General features: G+C 35.6%; 1 protein-coding gene across 8 annotated transcripts in view; it reads right to left on the bottom strand.

Moving 5' to 3' along the window:
* LOC131439418 (microtubule-associated protein RP/EB family member 1) overlaps window positions 1-18,870 on the bottom strand; it is a 44,593-nt gene that overhangs the window by 8,179 nt on the left and 17,544 nt on the right. For 2 of the 8 annotated variants that reach the window (XM_058610401.1, XM_058610400.1), the window contains 4 exons: window positions 10,296-10,564; window positions 5,553-5,796; window positions 923-1,154; window positions 780-861 (listed from right to left, as the gene is read on the bottom strand). In XM_058610401.1, coding sequence (XP_058466384.1) covers window positions 780-861; window positions 923-1,154; window positions 5,553-5,796; window positions 10,296-10,562 — 825 coding nt within the window. In that variant the 5' untranslated portion in view covers window positions 10,563-10,564. Of the gene's footprint in view, window positions 1-779; window positions 862-922; window positions 1,155-5,552; window positions 5,797-9,888; window positions 10,136-10,295; window positions 10,565-18,870 lie in introns of all 8 variants that reach the window. The other 6 variants (XM_058610405.1, XM_058610399.1, XM_058610404.1 and 3 more) reach the window with 6 other exon arrangements.

Raw genomic sequence — 18,870 nt, 5'->3', positions numbered from 1 at the left:
AACTAACGTTTAAATAACGCTAATCATAGAAATACGTATTACGTTGAGAATTGAATTGCATCATTTTTATTATTTTAGAAAACGTATCGAAAATATATAAAGTAGAAACACCAAAAATATAACTTGTTTGAAAACCGGAGAGGAAAGTAGACATTCGCTGTAGATACAAACATAAGAAAAGTAGTAGGACCTTGCATGATGGGTACATTTTTATTCTAGCAATCTACTATGGACTGATTCCCAACCTCTGCTCTAGAACAACTGAAGTAAATTAAATTAGAATCGTCAAAATTTGTGTGATAAATAATTATGCACCTATCAACCTAAGCAGCTCTTAAACATCTATTCAGATACCAGCTACAATACTTCCCTTCACCGGAACATGTCGAACTTGTACACCGATGAAAGAATTCTATCTATCAATCGTCATAGTTAATAATTTTGTCCTCGAGAAACATATTATCACAATGTATCAGACTACTGCCGAAATCCAACTCAGGAGAATTTTCCGTAGAAAGCATCTGTCGACAACAATCAATATGGAAAACGAAAACTCTACGGTTTGTGCTCTTCATAAGTAACGGTCCATCTAAAGAACCTCCTCAAAAGGAATTTCGACAGTTAGTTCATACGCTCCAATAATAAGTTAGGTGAGTGTCAACCATGGTTGTTTGATTTCATCGTATTTGCACATAGACGAAGCAGACAGTCCGATCGATGAGTGGGTTCGACACGAAGCAAATTGAAAAACAGTATGAAAATAAGAAATCGTAACTTACACCTACCTCCGTCGCATACAGAATATTCAGAATTCTTTGGATCAGCTGATTTTGCGTTTCGTTTTGTTCGTCTTCCTGGCATCTAGAAAATATCGGTTGTTATTCGATTGTAAAATGATGCTACATCATCCATTCCAACTTACAGTATCTCTATATCTCTAAGTTTGCTGAAATAGAAATCACGTTCCTTTTCCAGCCCCTCTAGGTGTAATCGCATGTCCTGTACTTGGTTGGTCAGCTCGTCCACCTGTTGATTAGTTACGCTGTTCTGTGAGGAGGATTTACTGGCGTTCGCGGGACCACCGACACCGCCTATCTGCCTGCGCTCCAAGTTGCCCATCGGTGCTGCCGGTCTACTGGGTGTGACTTTGGACACTGGATTAGATTAGTTTGTATTGCAGGATACGGGTGTTTTTGTTACATTATTGGGTTGAAAGATCAACAGAAGACAGGAAAATAACATTTCGTAAACGAAAGAAAGAAAAATAACCTTACTATTGCATGCATGTTACACACTACGGTTCACAAGTTTACGACTGTTGAAAACAATACTATTAAAACGAAAAAAATAAACTCGAACAAGGAGGAAGGCAGATGGAAGAAGTTTTATTTTTGAACGTTAACGGTTTTTGCGATTCGAACTGTTTTCGTAAATTGCCAAGCAAATTTTTAATATACATATTAGCGGATATAGCACTGTTAGAGAAACTCATAACAAAAAGCATAAATTTTCGATACAGAGATATTGGTAGTATATATGTAGCACATAGCTAATAAAATAAAGCAAAGTGAGTAAATGAAGGATACGAAATGAATATGTATAAGTGGGTCATGTAGAAAATAGCAATGGTGTATTATGGAGAACATGATATTTGATTTAATGGAAACCTTGATTCGGTTTCACGCCATTCCACTGATGATTCGATAAAAATTGGAATGTTTTTTTTATTATGAATGTCAATTGAGTATGGATCAAGACACGACATCTTCGGCGCTAACAATGCAGAATTTTTCGTAAGTTCGCCAGAGATAGCTATGAGTAAATTCAATAATTATAATCAACTTTTTTCAATTATATATAATATGTCATATCGATATTATCGTTAATTGATATTACTCACTTATAGAGAATCATTTCAAGTCTTTCTTAGAAAAACTGAATTCAGGGAATATTTCTTGCAAATATCCTTTTCGAATTTATTATTGTCAGAGGATTGATTTTCTGGGAACAGGCACTTTTCGGGTAAAAGGGTTTGTATGTAACACTCGTTCTCAAATACGTACTATAGCGAACAAGCAAACGAATAAACAAACATAGAATATTTTTTCGTATCACATTATTTATTAAAACAACACAATTCTAATGTATCTAAAATGCAAGAAAAATAAATAAGTTGATTTGTTTTGCTATAGGGATATTGTACCAATAGTCATCTCATTAGTAGAGTCGTCATGTTCTTTTGCCGATTACTCGACTTTCAACCAACGAATTGTGATAAATCGAATACAATATCTTTGCTTCGATTCTAAGAAGCAATACCACAGAAAAAAATGTTCGAAAGTTGTGCAATACTGCTGTTACAGCGACGCGAGAACTCGAAGCGAATGCACCTAATTCATCTTACTCTTAAAGTCAATCTATCAAACAGAGACAGCAACTAATGGTTATCGTATATGAGATGACTAATGGAGCGGATTAACACAAACGTTACTTTGAAATATTCAAATGAAAACCACACGAAAAGATCAGAATTGAGTAAGGAGTTATATCAAACTCTATTTATATCGTATGTCCATTGAGCTTTTTAATAATCGGAATCGTCCTGAAAACTGTGCAATGTGAGCTCCATCATTTCGGAGTCTTCAGCCAACTACTTCTGAAGCTTCCGGAACCGCAATTCTGTATGTACATCTAAAATGAGTATGTTTGGCCTTCAGCTAACGAAACCGGTGATTTGGAAGGACTTAGGGGCAAGCAGACTATGTCCACAGACTAACAGACATGACAGTATGAGTAAATTCTTATAAAAATAATTTTTCGTGATGCACTAGTTCCACCTATATTGTACTGCGCGAACTATTTACTATCGGTACACCCCTTGTGTGACGTAAAAGTTTTTCTACTAGTTGGTTTCCCCTCGTTTGTCAACACCGATCAGCTGCTTGCAGGGATGCCTGATTTCATCAAAATTTTTGAAAATGAATCGTCACAATAAATTTTTGGATTACGTTGATAATATATTTAACTTTTTCGCGATGTTGGAAGGTAACCATTTATTTGACTCAACGTAGTTCATCTAGACTATTTTTTATTGTGTTGGTAGTTTTCACCCAAAATTAAGTGGCGGCAGACCAGAAGCAAGTAAATATTGTAACAAAACGGGTTCGATTTTGTATTGCGTTGGAGGATGAGAAGTAGGCATAATTCTGTATATAGTTTTGGCAATATGTATTAAATTTGTATCCTGCATGAAATTCGCATGGACGTATACAAATCAATACATTACAGGTAATTCTGCATGAATGGCAACTCTGTTGGTAAATGAAAAAAATAAACACAGTCTAGATGACAGACAGGATGTTTTGATAGGGTAACGTGGCGCCATCATGACACATGTGAGTACTGTCCCAAATAAAGGAATATTCGAAATGACCGTTAAAATGATTGAAGAATCTAATTTGAGTGTCCTGTCTGTTAGTCTGTGCTATGTCAGCTTGGAGCGATATCAAACTTCAGTCCAACAAAGCCATCGCACGGCATCACATTGCACGAATTTGTAATTTCTCTCTCTCTCTCTCTCCCCTAATTCCATGCTCGCAAAAAGGATGTTGGCAATGATTTGTTCGGGAAATGTGAGAGCTGGATATCTTGTTAATATGATGTCTTTGAAGCAAGCCAATTCTAATGATTTGGCCTCTCTTTTGTATTATTGCTTATGCCGACAAGTTTGAACATTTTTAACGCTCATCACTCTGAACTTTCCGAGTCGGAAGTCGAGCGTTATTTGGAACAATGTGTTTGCTTGTTAATTGTGACGATAATTAAATTTTGCACTACGGAATCGAAAGTTTATATCCAAACATGAATACTTAGCCTTGTGAAACGCAAATAAGAGAGAACAGAAATAATCGACACTGAAAATATTTATCGAATTATTTAACAGATTTTATTCATTCAATAAATAGCAACAATAAACTAAAGAATTTCTTGAAAACATCAGGTGAAAAAATCATTACTTCTACGTGAACTTCAAGACATTGTTTTACATGTTTGCACCTGTCCGTAGTAAAATTTAAACGTTACTCCCTTTCATAGAATTCTGAACCCTCGAGAACGAAAAACTCTGGTAACTGATGTTCCCAGGCTTCTAATGCCAACTTGTTATCACTAAATATGTTTGCAAGGCAAAAGTAATATTGTAAATTACATAGTGACAATTCCGGACTATATGGTGGATGCATCAGAATTTTCCAACCAAGCTCTCTGAGTTTCTGACAAGCAAATATAGACATGTGTGACCAGAAGTTGATTTGATGGATCACGACACTTCATTAGTAGACCAATTCTTGACATTTATGGTCAATGGCTGGCTAAAAATGGTCCAGACGTTTAATCATTTGGAAACAATTCATGATAAATAATCACTTTCCCGTCTCGTTAAATGCATAGCAGGGCCATCCTGTCAGTTAATCATCCTGGGTTGGCCGCACGAATTGCAATTTGACATTAACAAATCCTGAACGAAATCAACCAAACCTAAATTGCACTTATTAGGGCCATAAACAGTATTTGCAATTTCAACTGCCTGATTAACATTTTTGTTTTTTTTTTTATTACGTTATGATTAGGGTATCAACGTCGAAAATCGAGGACCCGACTATATCTAATAAAATATCGACTCACACAATAAATATCAGAGCATACAAATCGCATACTTCAATCGTATTATAAGCTAACAGGTGCAAACATTGGGTTTAAATAGATTTACAGTTAAATAAATGTTCGCCATAGTATAGACATTGATATTGACGAGGACAAATAAACATGCCTTCGTCTCTTCGGAAAATTATAAACTGTTTGTCCCGGAAGAGAACGAACTCGTAAAATGTTAGCCAGTAATCCGCAATCGTGTGTATATCGGAAAATTTGCTATAATTGTGATGTGATAGACTGTATATAATCAGTTATCAAGTCGTACGAATGAGACTTACAATGTTCCTTGACACAATGCTTATCATAGTAATGTGTTCAGATGAACATGTTCAAATCGTTGGATTTGATTCGCATGTAAACTTGTGAGGTATGGGTTATTTACAGTATTTGAATATCTATTCAGGGTGCAGTGCCGGCCGATGATACAGTGATGCTGCAATTCTATATCACACGAAATTGACAAGATGCAACCTAAGACGAGTTCTGAGTTCCCTGAGTTCTGCATCGGTCAAATAAGCATATATTATTTTGCAAAAAGGTACACTATGGTAATGATAAAATAAAGTTTTGTAACAAAGTCCGTCACCATCCACATTCACTTAAAAGAAAATCCAATTAAAAAAAACAGAAGCATAGCAGAATAGTTGCAGTACCCAATAACGATACAAAAAAAAAGAAAACTACACAAAAGAATATAGGTAATATGAACTTAAAAAAAGGAAATCCCATTGCTGGGGTCGGGGTGAACTCAAGTACACACTACATACATAAACAGGAGAAAATCAAAGTAACAGGCTGAGTTGAAAGAATAACAAAATGCTAAAGTAAAACACACATACTCGGTTTAATTTTATCTCGTGATGTGGATGAGACAAGAGGCGCCTTGCGAGGTAAGGCCGCAGCTGCAATGCCGTTGCCTTTCGGGGCACCAGCAGTACCCATTCCCATCGGTAAATTATCCCTCGCTAACGAAGCATCATACTCTCTACCGTCATAGTTTGCGTCGAAAAATTTCTTGAACCATTGCAAAAATTCAAAATTGTCTTGGAAACGCCCTTTGATTAGTTTATCGATCGGGATAATCTAAAAAAAAAGAAGAGAAATAAATGTAAGGAACAAAAACATGTTATGAAACGAAAGTTTGTTTTAATAATAATGTGAAACCGCATAATATATTGAACATTTCAATTAACAAACATCTCAATTTTACATAATGCTAGAAATAATGTTCTTAATGCGTTATTTGTGTAACACGCAAACAAAAATTTACGATATGAAAGTAGTCTGAGCTTGTAATAATATATATGTCAACATCCCGTTTCACAAATATTAAAAGTATGTTTTAATATACAAAAATCTAAAATCCCTAATTCTTCAACTTATCTTTAACAGGCGTTCTTATTTATACACTAAAGAATCTTGCAAGTAGTAGACGAAATACGTGTCTGTCCAGAATACGCAATTTTTCGGATCTGTGCTTACTTGAGGGAAAGTTTTCTTTGAAATCAGTTCCAAAAAATGTTTTTAGATAAGTAAAACTATTATTTGTAAAGCGAAAAAGATTTACCATTAATCAATATTTCTGATATGGAAATGAAAAACACTTTCCCTTCCGATCACTTTGGCGCTCTCAATACACTACTCTTGTTTTTCAAAACCAAAGAGCAATTGATAAAAGTAACAATGGCTTATTCGTTAAATTGAACTTTTACTAGCAAGTTGTAAAATTCGATTGCAGTGGAACCAGAGCAAGACCGACACCCCACTACTTTCAAGGTGATACAAGTGGATATCTGTTCTAATTACAGTTTATGGAAGGCTGTCGGACTACTCTACTATTGTAAAAATCACAGCTAAAATTAGTGTTGATTAAATGATATTTGTATCCAAAGGAATTGCTTTTGTTTCCTATATAAGGAGGCGAATTCAAAAGCAAAACCGTAAGCACGGAGGTTAGGGTTAAAACTCGTTTAATTGAAACATTTTTGTACGAAAGTTTAAATTTCAACTGAAACTAGCGAACAGTGTATTGTTTTCGCTTGCCAAATTCGGTCAATTGGTTGCGTTATGGGTAGCATCGGAATAAGAATGTCAACGCGAAATATCATTAAATCGTATCCCGTATGATCATGACATTCGAGCAACATCAAACAAACGGAAGGACACGCTAGATTGGAGATCCTGCAAATTTAAAATTTCAGTAATGTACTACATGTATTCAAGACTTGGTAGGCACCAAATCGAAAAGATAAATATATAAAAAGACGATGTGCCTAATTACATGAGATAGGACGTTGTTTTGGCTGGATTTGACATTATGCCATCATGTTCCGTTAGCCAACACCAAGAAATCAACATTTCTTCTAATCGAGAAAAATCTGACCATTATGGAGGCAAAGCATTGCTAAGCTTCCACAATATTGAAAACTGACTGAGTTTAAAGAAAAAAAGTTAAAACTGCCAATATAAGTTAATCCTTCCATAGCCATAAATCTGATAAGGAATACCAATTGCACTGGAAGGTGCGGGTATTTAATTGAAAAAATAACAAAGTCGGAAAATAATCATAATGTTGTACTACAGTTTCAATATAATATTTATTAATAATCATGATATATCGAGTCGGTGGTTCAGAGTACAATATGGCACTAGTCTCGCAAGTCAACTGTCGTATGTTCCCAGCATCAAATCAACAAGCAACTGCGAACAATAGTGAAGGAAAACGGAAATCAGTTTTGTTAAAGACCAAGGTTGCTCGAATATCAAAAATGCAACGAACGCCAATGATCATCGTTCGCTTCCCTTCGCTTTTGCTCGATAATCGCTCTGATATCGATAGATTCGGGTGCGAGCGAAGCCGGGGCTGCTTCGTTGCTCGCACGAAGATCTTTTCCTTGCAGTTATTATTCGCATTGAACATACCCCCGATTGACTTAACGCGAATATGGAACGAATATTCATGCAGCGATCATCGTCAAAACCTAATTCGCGATGATCGTTCTTACTGTCTTTGAAACAAGCAAATTAAGACGTTTCCCCGCTACCTCTCGAGATATGATGAATTTATTAGATGAAGAATGCTTCGCGAAGAATGGAAACCAACGATCATCGCAGTGACGCTATTCGAACCAATTCGATAAGTGAAGTAAATGAACGTATTACAAACGAATGTATAAAACGGACATTCACGATGAAGAATGTATTAGTATATTCGGGTTCTCTACGATTATTGCTTATTCATTTTCACCCTTCTCTCTTTCGTGCACTATAAGGTTCAACGTTGTTCGAGACAGGCATATTCGAAGACAGGTTATCGCATGGAGGATCTGCGAATGAATTAGTTACACAAAGAATATTTGCAACATTGCTAAAAAATAAAAAAAAAATTCGGTACTTATAAAACATAAGCAACAATATAAAACTGATTTTTTTTACTTGGAACAACACTACGCTGTATTTGAAATTATGGAAACGTACATCAGACTGAAGGACGAAGTTAGACAGATCGACTGGCTATAAATGTATCGATTGCAAAATACATGTGTGGAAGGAATTCTAAATAAGAAATACTACAAGTCCAACCCCGAATGCCGATAGATGGCGACGATTACGTGTATTTGGGCCTAAAATAATATTAGTAAAGGAGTATAACGGCTAAAATCGAACTATTCACAAAACGCTCATTAGACCGGTTGTCCACTACATTGATGAGACCTGGATCATGCTAACAGAATTTCACCTCGGCGAAAGACCAAACGATTAAAATCGAGGGCAAATGAACGTTAATTCTTTCATGCTAACAGAAGATCTGTTCTTATCTTAGTGTTTTTGAAAAGAAGACAATGAAAACTATCTTCGGCTAGGCGCAGATGGAAGACGAAACATGGAAGTAGAGAATTACCTATTCATCTTATAAAATATTCTTCTGCTGTGTTTACCAAGGATCCAATGAAATTTGTTAGACAATGTCTAACTGTCATAAAAATAAACGTCAAACCAACTAAAAATTAATAAATCGTTAAAAACAATTGCGGTTTGATTTTCCGCAACAATCTGCTTCTGGTAGGAAAGGGCAGACAATCAATACTACCTTCATAGGGGTCCTTCGCTGATGATGTCCAGCCAGCGACTGGCACCATTAAAAGAAGGTGACAAGTGATTATTAATACACTCTCCTACTCAATGCTTGATCGGATAAATACGTATAAAGCGAGAAGACTAGTGTTTGATGGACAGAGAAGATGTTTGGATATAAGGTATCGGTCGGGTGACGGCCAGGATGTAGACCATGTTCGACGTACGTTCTACCATGTCTGAGTGCGTTTTAGAGTGACTAAAACAAGACTCAGAGTGGCGAAATGGTAGCGCGTATGCACGGAATGTATAAGAACGCAGGTTCGAGTCCTGTCTCTGAGCGTATCTTTTTCCAATAAATCATCTTTTCTGTTAGTTTTCCATTCATTTGGCTTCTCCAATATATGTTTCCGCTCAGTCATTGCAAAACTGAACTTAGTTATTGGCGGCTTTACGTCAAACCAACTAAAAATTAATAAATTGTTAAAAATAAAGCCTCGAAACCTGTCTTAAAAATAAAGCCTTGAAACCTGCATCAAAATCAACGATAGTTGTAATATATTCATGAGAAGCTACAAAATTTAATTAACTTTCTGTTTAGACAAACTTCGAAGCCGATTCTAAAACTGAGAACCCATCCAGATCAAACTCGAACATACGAAAACTGGCTTACAAGGTTAGCACCTTATGTTCTGAAACGCCGACCAAGAACCTAAGTTAAATGAAAAAAAATCCTCGCAATATGGGCAATAGTATTAATTTCGTAAAATACTTTTAGTGGTGTCGGTATTATCTCTAGTTCCCCTATGTTTGTAAAAAAAATGTATCATTATGCGATTATATGTGTAATCATAATGTGCAATGGGATAAATTAATTAATTAATGTATGATGCTGAATGTCCCTTGACCCGATAAGTTTGTCAAGTGAGCGCTAGTATGGCTAGTAAGAGATGTAGTGAGTCATTTTTTGGATTCACATGAGACTAGCCAATTCGCTTCTCCCTCCTCATTCGCTTTGCTAAGAACATATAAACTGAAGTTTTCTTCAACAACTTTAACGGACAGAGTAAAAGCGAGAAAGAAAGATCGAGAATTTTACACTACCAGTGGAAGTGACATGGTGAGTCGGTAGTTTCTGCGATTTTGGCGCTTGAATATGTCGTTTCGGAAGCTCTCCAACGCCAAGCTCATTTTGAATAGCACCAGATCCGAGTAGGATTCCAAAACGAGCCTCCATTGGATCGTACTCTCTGCCATCATAATTAGCATCGAAGAACTTTTTAAACCATTGCAAAAACTCAAAGTTATCCTGAAAGCGTCCCTTAATCAGCTTATCCACCGGAATTACCTAGACGGGGACGAAATTATGCAAAGAATGATCTGACAAAAATTGTTTGGTGTAAAAGACACATGTGTGAGATAATCCTTAATAGAAGCACAAATAAGTATCTTTAGCTGCTTGACGTCCGTCATATCATCGCGAACCATTACCCAACGTGTTTACTTACCTTATCAACATTCATTTTTTTGAATGCAGCCTGCAGGATTTTGAAGTTCTGAATGTATTCATGTTCTAAATTCGTACGAAACTTGACGCGTTTCATCGGAACTGAACCTGGAAACAGCATGTCCATATACTGACAGTAGGCAGCACCTGTACATAGTTCCTCGATCTTGGTAAACTGGGACCGGAGGCAATCGTTTACCCACGATAGCATATCATGCCTTGACAGATTGTCTGTGGTCACGTTGGTCGAATACACGTTTACAGCCATTTCTGCAATAGAGATGAAAAGACAGGAAATATGAAATTACAATCAATTTGCGCCGGCACACGCATCACACCCTAACCAATATAATAAACCGGAACCAAAGAACCGCTAAAGCACAAATCAAATCGGCAAACTAGGCTCCAATCAAGGTCAAGTCGAAAAACAATTAAGCAAACACAATTTCACCATTACACGCGTCATACATTCCGACAGTCAATTCAATCAAATTCGTTAAGGTGCAGCAAGACGTCGGGAAAACATTAATTCACGGAACAAGGGCGGGCGGCAAACGAGAAGCACGCTCGCGCACATATTGGCTCATCATCATAATTTGTCGTTTGCTTTCGGAAATAGCCACCTACTTCGAACTGAACCGATCGCAGTTGAAGTAGACTGTTTGCATAACAGGATGTTTGCCGAAAGAGTGGAGAAAATTGAAGCCAGCTATTGAAAGTTGTAATCAATATGCCACTATTTGAATACTGAACAAACTCATATGGTCGCCTTCCAGCAGTGTAAATTTATATATTCAGGAAAAAACGCGATACTTTGATTTCATTTATCAGTTCGTTGACTTTGAAGCACGATAACATATAAAATAATTTAGACGTTCCCTGCTCTTTTAAAACTTTTGTTATTTTCATAACCATATTTCATCGACATGAAAATAATAGTAAATGAAGTAAATCAAAGAGTATTCTAAAGTGGTGTGAAGTACATATGTCGATAATTTATTTATCATGTTTCACGTAGAAACACATTTGCTAATTAAAAATTGAAAATATTAAAACATTGAAACCATTCCTACAAATATTTTTTTCTGAGAATGATCTTATCTATCCACATCGAAAAGTGAATCTGTTGATGACAACTTTTTCTACTTGTATCGGAACTAATAGAGCAGGTAGGTACTTCGATTCTCTTCACCTCAACAGGTAATCATGTTGCCTTTCATCTCATCAGAGAAAGGCACTCGTAGTTTCAAAGTAAAGTGGTTGAAATTAATTAGAACGGGTTTGAGGTACTGGTCGGCGCGCACCCATTAATATTATCCGAGAATGCGTTGTTGTTACTGGTGGATTTCATAAATCACAAATAAAACTGTTGAAAGCTGGCATACGGAACTAATTGCAGTAAAATAACAGTTGAATTGAAATAACGGTCAACCTTTTGCTTTTCCGTTGATTCTGGTTTTGCTAATTATTTCAACACATCGATTATTGTCATGTTCGATAATTGCCCGAAAACTATCACACTTGAATGCCTGGCGAATATCAGTTTGGGATTCAATTAACAGGAAGCATGAAATGTGTCAACACCAGGTCACTTTACCACGATATGATTTAAAACAATAGAAATGAAAGTAACCGATTACTTAATCCCACTCGTTTAATACGTGATTTTGGAGTTACTATTGTTTTCAAAATGAAACCGGTATGCAATACAAGGTGAACAATGACATTCCAAACCGTTTCCTGTTTAGGATGGCCAAATGATTGTTTTATATGCCTTCATCTTTCAATAAGCTTAGAGAATCTGATAAATGACTATGTCCCTGGGTAGAAGTGTTTACTATTTCATATATATATTTCAATTTATAATGAATTCGACTCTAAAATTGAATTAATTGTCTTATAACATCATTGACATCGTAAAATCTGTGGGTATGTAACGTTATTGTGCACTCATTTTTCTCAGAGATGACTTGGCCGATCGATTCAAATTAAAGATGTCGTGACCCATAGAAATATCCTAAATCGTATCCAGATCCAACTTCCGGTTCCGGAATTACAGGGTGATTAACACAAAAATAAAATATGTGCAATTTTCATCAGAGATGGCTAAACCGATGTTCCCAAACTTTAAATGAAAGGGACTTAATAAAATCCAGAAATTTATTAAGTTCCGACCTCCGGTTCCGGAGTTACAGGTTGATAAGTGTAAAAATGTCTTCAAATTGATTAGCACAATCTTCTAATTTGTAGATTTTGTTATTTGATGGCCCAATAATTTCGCATCGATCATATCGATTCCCGGTTTCAGAAGTATCAGCAATGGTGATTTTATTTTTATTCGGATCCGACTTCTCGTTCCGGAATTATAGAGTGAAGAGTTGTGGAAATTTCAAACTGTCATTTACGTGTAAAGAACTGGACTCAGATACTTTACTAAAACAGATTCATAATATAGCTGTATAAGTTGATAACCAATCGAACTGGCTTGGCTTTACCGGGTTCGGAAGTTCCGAGGAAATAGGGATCGGAATCTCTAAAACGGAAATCAATTCATATTCTCCGAGATGGCAGGACATAATTCACAAACAGGGTGAGGTGTATTGAAAATTGCATTTTTGCTGGCCAAAAAAACTTTCTTGGTTTGATTCTCGAGTCATCGAAATCAATTTTTATGAATAGGAATGATATGAGGAAGATATCATCACACACCACCGAGAGCATTTAACCAGTCAGTTAAAGTAGGAAAAAAGTTTTCGTTCGGCACGTCAGTTTAGATATTCCACTTCGGTGAAAAACAAAAAGTGTTCTGCAAATAACAGAAACTTTACGTCTGCTAAGCGGTTTATGTTGAACTGCTAGGTGGCATTACAGTTCAACATAAACTGTTATACACTGATAAGTTTAAGGCCATCGTTCAAATACCATGCGCGCGGGTGGCTTTAGGAAATTTTCGATGGAAATTTTGAAAAAATTGCCAAAACCAAAAACATACAGACCATTGGATAGCTTTTATCTATCTGCAGGCAAAAATGGCCTAAAAATTCGAAAGATTTTCCGAATCTTATAGCTTGAAAAAATGAATTTTTTTGAGATCTGTCACAATTATTTGAAAAAAATAATTCGATAGTATGAATTTTTTTCCGAATAAACCTTATGCTGGCTACAAGGATCACATTCGGACACATTTTTGCAAAACCGTGAAAAGGTTTTCCAAAAATGTGTCCGAATGTAATCTTTGTAGCCATCATAAAGTTTATTTGAAAAAAATTGTCATGTCATCGCATTATTTTTCCAAATAATTGTGAAAGATCACAAAAATACTCATTTTTCAGAGCTATTTTTATAAGACTAGGAAAATCCTCCGAATGTTTCAGCCATTTTGCCCTACAGATGGATAAAAGCTTCTCAAAGGTCTGTATGTTTTTTGGTTTTGGCAAATTTTTCAAAATATCTATCGAAAATTTCCTAAAACGACCCGCGCGCATGGTACTTGGACGATGGCCTTAAGATTAAACGTGAACAAAATCAAAATAGGGCTTTCACTTTCATGCTAGTGCTTATATTCCTAGACGTTCGTTTGACCAAAAATCCGTAATGATACGAAGTTTCTTGTTGTTTCCTTATTTGTTCAATTACAACTTCTTCAACTAATTGTTTTCACTGGCTCAAAACTATTCCTTACTTTACAGAAAGAGGAGTTTTTTTGCATACACTTTGCATGCAACTGACTACGAAAAGTTTATATATGTTTAGAATCCGAAATGCAAAAACCATGTGTAATGCCAGGAGAAACACAATATCGAGTGCAAGTCCAAAACGCGGTAATCAAAAAACACCCAGAATGGGCTCGAAGTCTACGCTTGATTGGGATTTTCTGCGTCATCCGCTATATTCATCAAATCTGGTACTTTCTAATTATTACCTCTTTTCACGCAAATGGTTCGATGAACGGATGTCGATGAAAGGTGAAGATTTCCTTTGAGATGGTATCCATCAATTGTCAAAGAGATAGACATACCGACGACACGACCAGACACTCCGAAGAAAAATCGGAATAAAAAGTGTTCGTGAGCTATTTACCACCAGTTACCATAAATATAGCGACCCCTTGAAAATGACAAAAACTAACTTTTCGAACAACACCGTTTAGGTTGCTATGAACTAGTTACCAAGGAGCACCAGAATAAATAAACAAACAGTTTAAAATTGTTGTGGAATAATTCCACCGATTTTATTTTTGTGTCTTTTCCGGTTATTTAGTGAATTCCGGAGAGCAAGTAAATACTTTTAATCATCATCGATGCAAATTATGATAAAGCTGAGTGCAGATGAGTGCTTGAATTTCATTATTAAATAAAAATTTTCTATTTGCAGTTAACATTCTTTCGCCGACTTCGAAAATGCTTCTGGACATGGGCAAACAAAAAGAACAGTTTAACAAGTCATTATCCTGCAGTTCCACGGTTACTAAACCAGCCAGAATGAGTAAATGCGACATTTTGCACGGAAACTAAAGCGGTTTCAAGATGATTACTTCCACTGTTTTTGTTATTATATACAATTAATAATTACTACGTAGGTTTTGATCGTATACCGTAATTACCGTATCTATGTAGAAAATATATTTACATTTTCTAAATTATACAACGATCTTGTGATATTATACACAGAAGTCCGAATATTCATGATTCTTTTTGTAGCGTAATTTAGTTGACTAGTTGCTATGTGATAGTTACCATGTTTTACAGATCATTTCTTTCATTTTTAAATATGAATTTTGTTAGTCATAGAGAATTACAGTGGCAGCATGCAATGATTAGTTTTGATAGGTCAGGAAAACATTTTCGATAATGGAAAGACGTTGTTGCGTTGCTGGGTGTAATATGTAAATTTAAACCAGATGGAAGATAAATAGTTTGGATATACATAATTTAGTTGATTGTTCACTTCATTTCTGAAAAACGACCGTAAGACATGTCCACGGAATACCAAACGAAATTAACAATAAATTGCAGTGAGAAACACTTTCGACTTCTCAAAAACGCTAGTGTTAATAAAAAAAAATTAAGATATTCTTGAATTATTTTCAAAATATATGTATTTTTATTTCATGCTTTAATAACTTTTGCTTTTAAATAATTATTTTCATTTTGATTTTGTCAGAAAAAGACAACCGATTCTTTCAATATTATGTTACTTTTATTTTCGTTTGTATGTCCTTTTACTACGAGTAAACTTTTTGCCTTTCTCATATGGAAAGGTTATGCAATCACTGTGAAAACCGACGTTTGAACCGAGGCTCGGAGGGCCGAGTGTCATATACCATTCGACTCAGTTCGTCGAGTACGCAAAATGTCTGTGTGTGTATGTGTGTGTGTATGTGCTTTTGTGTGTATGTAACGTTTTTTTGCAAATGAAAGGTCTTGTGGTCCCATACAAAATTCCTGAATATTATTTGGATCCGACTTCCGAATCCGGAATTATGGGGTAAAATGCGCAAAAAATTGTGAAAATAAGTGCACTAACTTTTCTGAGAGATGGCTGAACCAATTTATATAAAATACAGGGTGATTTTTTAAGAGCTTGAGAACTTTTTTAAACAATAAAACGCATAAAATTTGCAAAATCTCATCGGTTCTTTATTTTAAACGTTAGATTGGTACATGACATTTACTTTTTGAAGATAATTTCATTTAAATGTTGACCGCGGCTGCGTCTTAGGTGGTCCATTCGGAAAATCCGCTTTTTTATCGACAAATTTTGTTCAGCGATGAGGCTCATTTCTGGTTGAATGGCTACGTAAATAAGCAAAATTGCCGCATTTGGAGTGAAGAGCAACCAGAAGCCGTTCAAGAACTGCCCATGCATCCCGAAAAATGCACTGTTTGGTGTGGTTTGTACGCTGGTGGAATCATTGGACCGTATTTTTTCAAAGATGCTGTTGGACGCAACGTTACAGTGAATGGCGATCGCTATCGTTTGATGCTAACAAACTTTTTGTTGCCAAAAATGGAAGAACTGAACTTGGTTGACATGTGGTTTCAACAAGATGGCGCTACATGCCACACAGCTCGCGATTCTATGGCCATTTTGAGGGAAAACTTCGGAGAACAATTCATCTCAAGAAATGGACCGGTAAGTTGGCCACCAAGATCATGCGATTTGACGCCTTTAGACTATTTTTTGTGGGGCTACGTCAAGTCTAAAGTCTACAGAAATAAGCCAGTAACTATTCCAGCTTTGGAAGACAACATTTCCGAAGAAATTCGGGCTATTCCGGCCGAAATGCTCGAAAAAGTTGCCCAAAATTGGACTTTCCGAATGGACCACCTAAGACGCAGCCGCGGTCAACATTTAAATGAAATTATCTTCAAAAAGTAAATGTCATGTACCAATCTAACGTTTAAAATAAAGAACCGATGAGATTTTGCAAATTTTATGCGTTTTATTGTTTAAAAAAGTTCTCAAGCTCTTAAAAAATCACCCTTTAAAAAATAAGCCAAAATGACTCAAAACTCTCTGAAATAATAAATTAAATTTAATATTTTAATACCTGCCTGCGGGCCAACTACACTCAGTGGTTTCGTTTTAAGTGAGAATCTCTTGTTTTTGTTTACATTCCTTATGTAGTTACCAAGGCTACTGGTAACTGTTTTTCAAAATCAATAATTTACCAACTTGTGTTGCCAGTTCCAACATTTTTTCAAGCGATTTCGTTTTGACATTACCAGTTACTGAGGGGTAGTTAAATTTGCGATACAGTTTTAATAGTCGAGTGGCTGGTCGTGTCGTCGGACATACTGTGTAGAAAGCGAGAGCAAACACTGAATACAAAATATTTGACAAATTGTTCTTCTTGAATACGCGATTATTTTCGATAAAAAATACGACAATTAAAACAAACGCACCTGACACACTGATGTTTCTTTTTACACGGGGGATACGTATCGCGTAAAAAAAACGAGTAAAAAAATAGCGTAACTTCGGAAATCCGCGTTAAAAAAACGCAAAACTAAAGATTTTGTTTTGCCAAATGTCTATAAATGCATGAAACGTCGAAATCTGGTGCGATCTCAGAATTTTTTTCGACAAGAATCGACTTTGGAATCGCGTAACTTCAGAAATCCGCATAAAAAATGCCAAACTAAACTTTTTTATACCAAATGTCTTAGAAATGCATAAAACGTCCAGATCTGGTGTAATCTCAGAAAGAATTTTTGAAAAAAAAATCGACTGGAACTTGGAAAAATTTTGAGATTTCCGAAATGGAAAACTTTTTTTCATGCCAAATGTCTTGGAAATCCATTAATTTTTTTTCAAATCGACTATTTTCTAAGTGTCAGAGTTGACTAAATTTTTTTTTTATAACTCCAGATCTCGACATTTCATGCATTTCTAAGACAAAAAAACGGATAACTTCGCAAATTCGTGTGAAATGCCGCGTAACTAGAGAAATACGTAGAACTTCGGAAATTCACATAAAGAAGACCTCAGTATATTCGAAATTATTAACAAAATTTTTTACTAGTTCAAATGGCTTCAAACCATTCAGAATGAAGCAAGTCATTTCTATGTTTAAACCAGAGGTGGAAATAAGCCCATTTTGCGCATGAAAATGTGAATCAAGATTTCCGATTGTGAATCAAAAAACAGAACACCGTTAATTAAAAAATTGGGTATCAAAACTAAAATTGCGATTGTGTTTTGATTGTGGGAAATGAAATTGAAGACCTCTTTAAATTCTAAGTAAAACCCGAAATTTATCTTATCTTATCAAAAATCATTCGTTTCAAAATTCATTATAACATCTACAATATATGAAAAGATAATACTGTATATTTTTATTTACTGTGAATCAAAACATTTGCTTATTTCCACCCCTGGTTTAAACCCTTGGCTTAAGCAGTAAGGACATAATCTAGCGATAATAGTTTTACAGTACACATAATTTTGAGAACAGTAATTATAAAAATTGATAAATGATTTTACAGTTAATTCTTAATACATGTTTTTGCCTTTCTCATATAGAAAGGTAATGCCGTCATTGAAACCGGCGAAACAAAAACCGTAAAAATTTTATTAACTGGTCTCAAAACTACACAAATCGACAGCCATTATCAGTAGGCAACTAAACAAACCGATTCCGGCTATCCTGGCGAAACATAAACCATCAGAAATGTTGTAAACTGGCCTCAAACCCGTTATTCCCAATCTTAGGGTTAAATGAAAGGTTTTGTGGACCTACCAAAAATTACTGCATATTCTCGGATACAACAAAAATTTAAATCGTCGTTTAGAGTACGATGGCGAAATTGTATAAAATCTTCAAAATTTGAATAAAAACTAGTAGAGTTTGTACGTCATGTTAGTTGGTGGTCGTACGACTTCGATTATACCGGTTTCTGGGGTTCGGTGCCGGAAGTGCATGTAATAGTGAACCCACTTCGCTTTCTTAAGGATGACCTACACGAGCAAAGAAATGTTTCATTCTGTATGTTAACCTAGTTAATGCACAAACAATCCCTTGGTTTCTTTCAAAAATCGGAGAGAAAAATTTTGAATACTATACCAAAATA

This window comes from Malaya genurostris, chromosome 3 (genome assembly GCF_030247185.1).
Source record: "Malaya genurostris strain Urasoe2022 chromosome 3, Malgen_1.1, whole genome shotgun sequence".
Taxonomy (NCBI): Eukaryota; Metazoa; Arthropoda; class Insecta; order Diptera; family Culicidae; genus Malaya; species Malaya genurostris.
The sequence above is the reverse complement of the archived record's forward strand: the minus strand, read 5'-3'. Positions and strand labels throughout refer to the sequence as shown.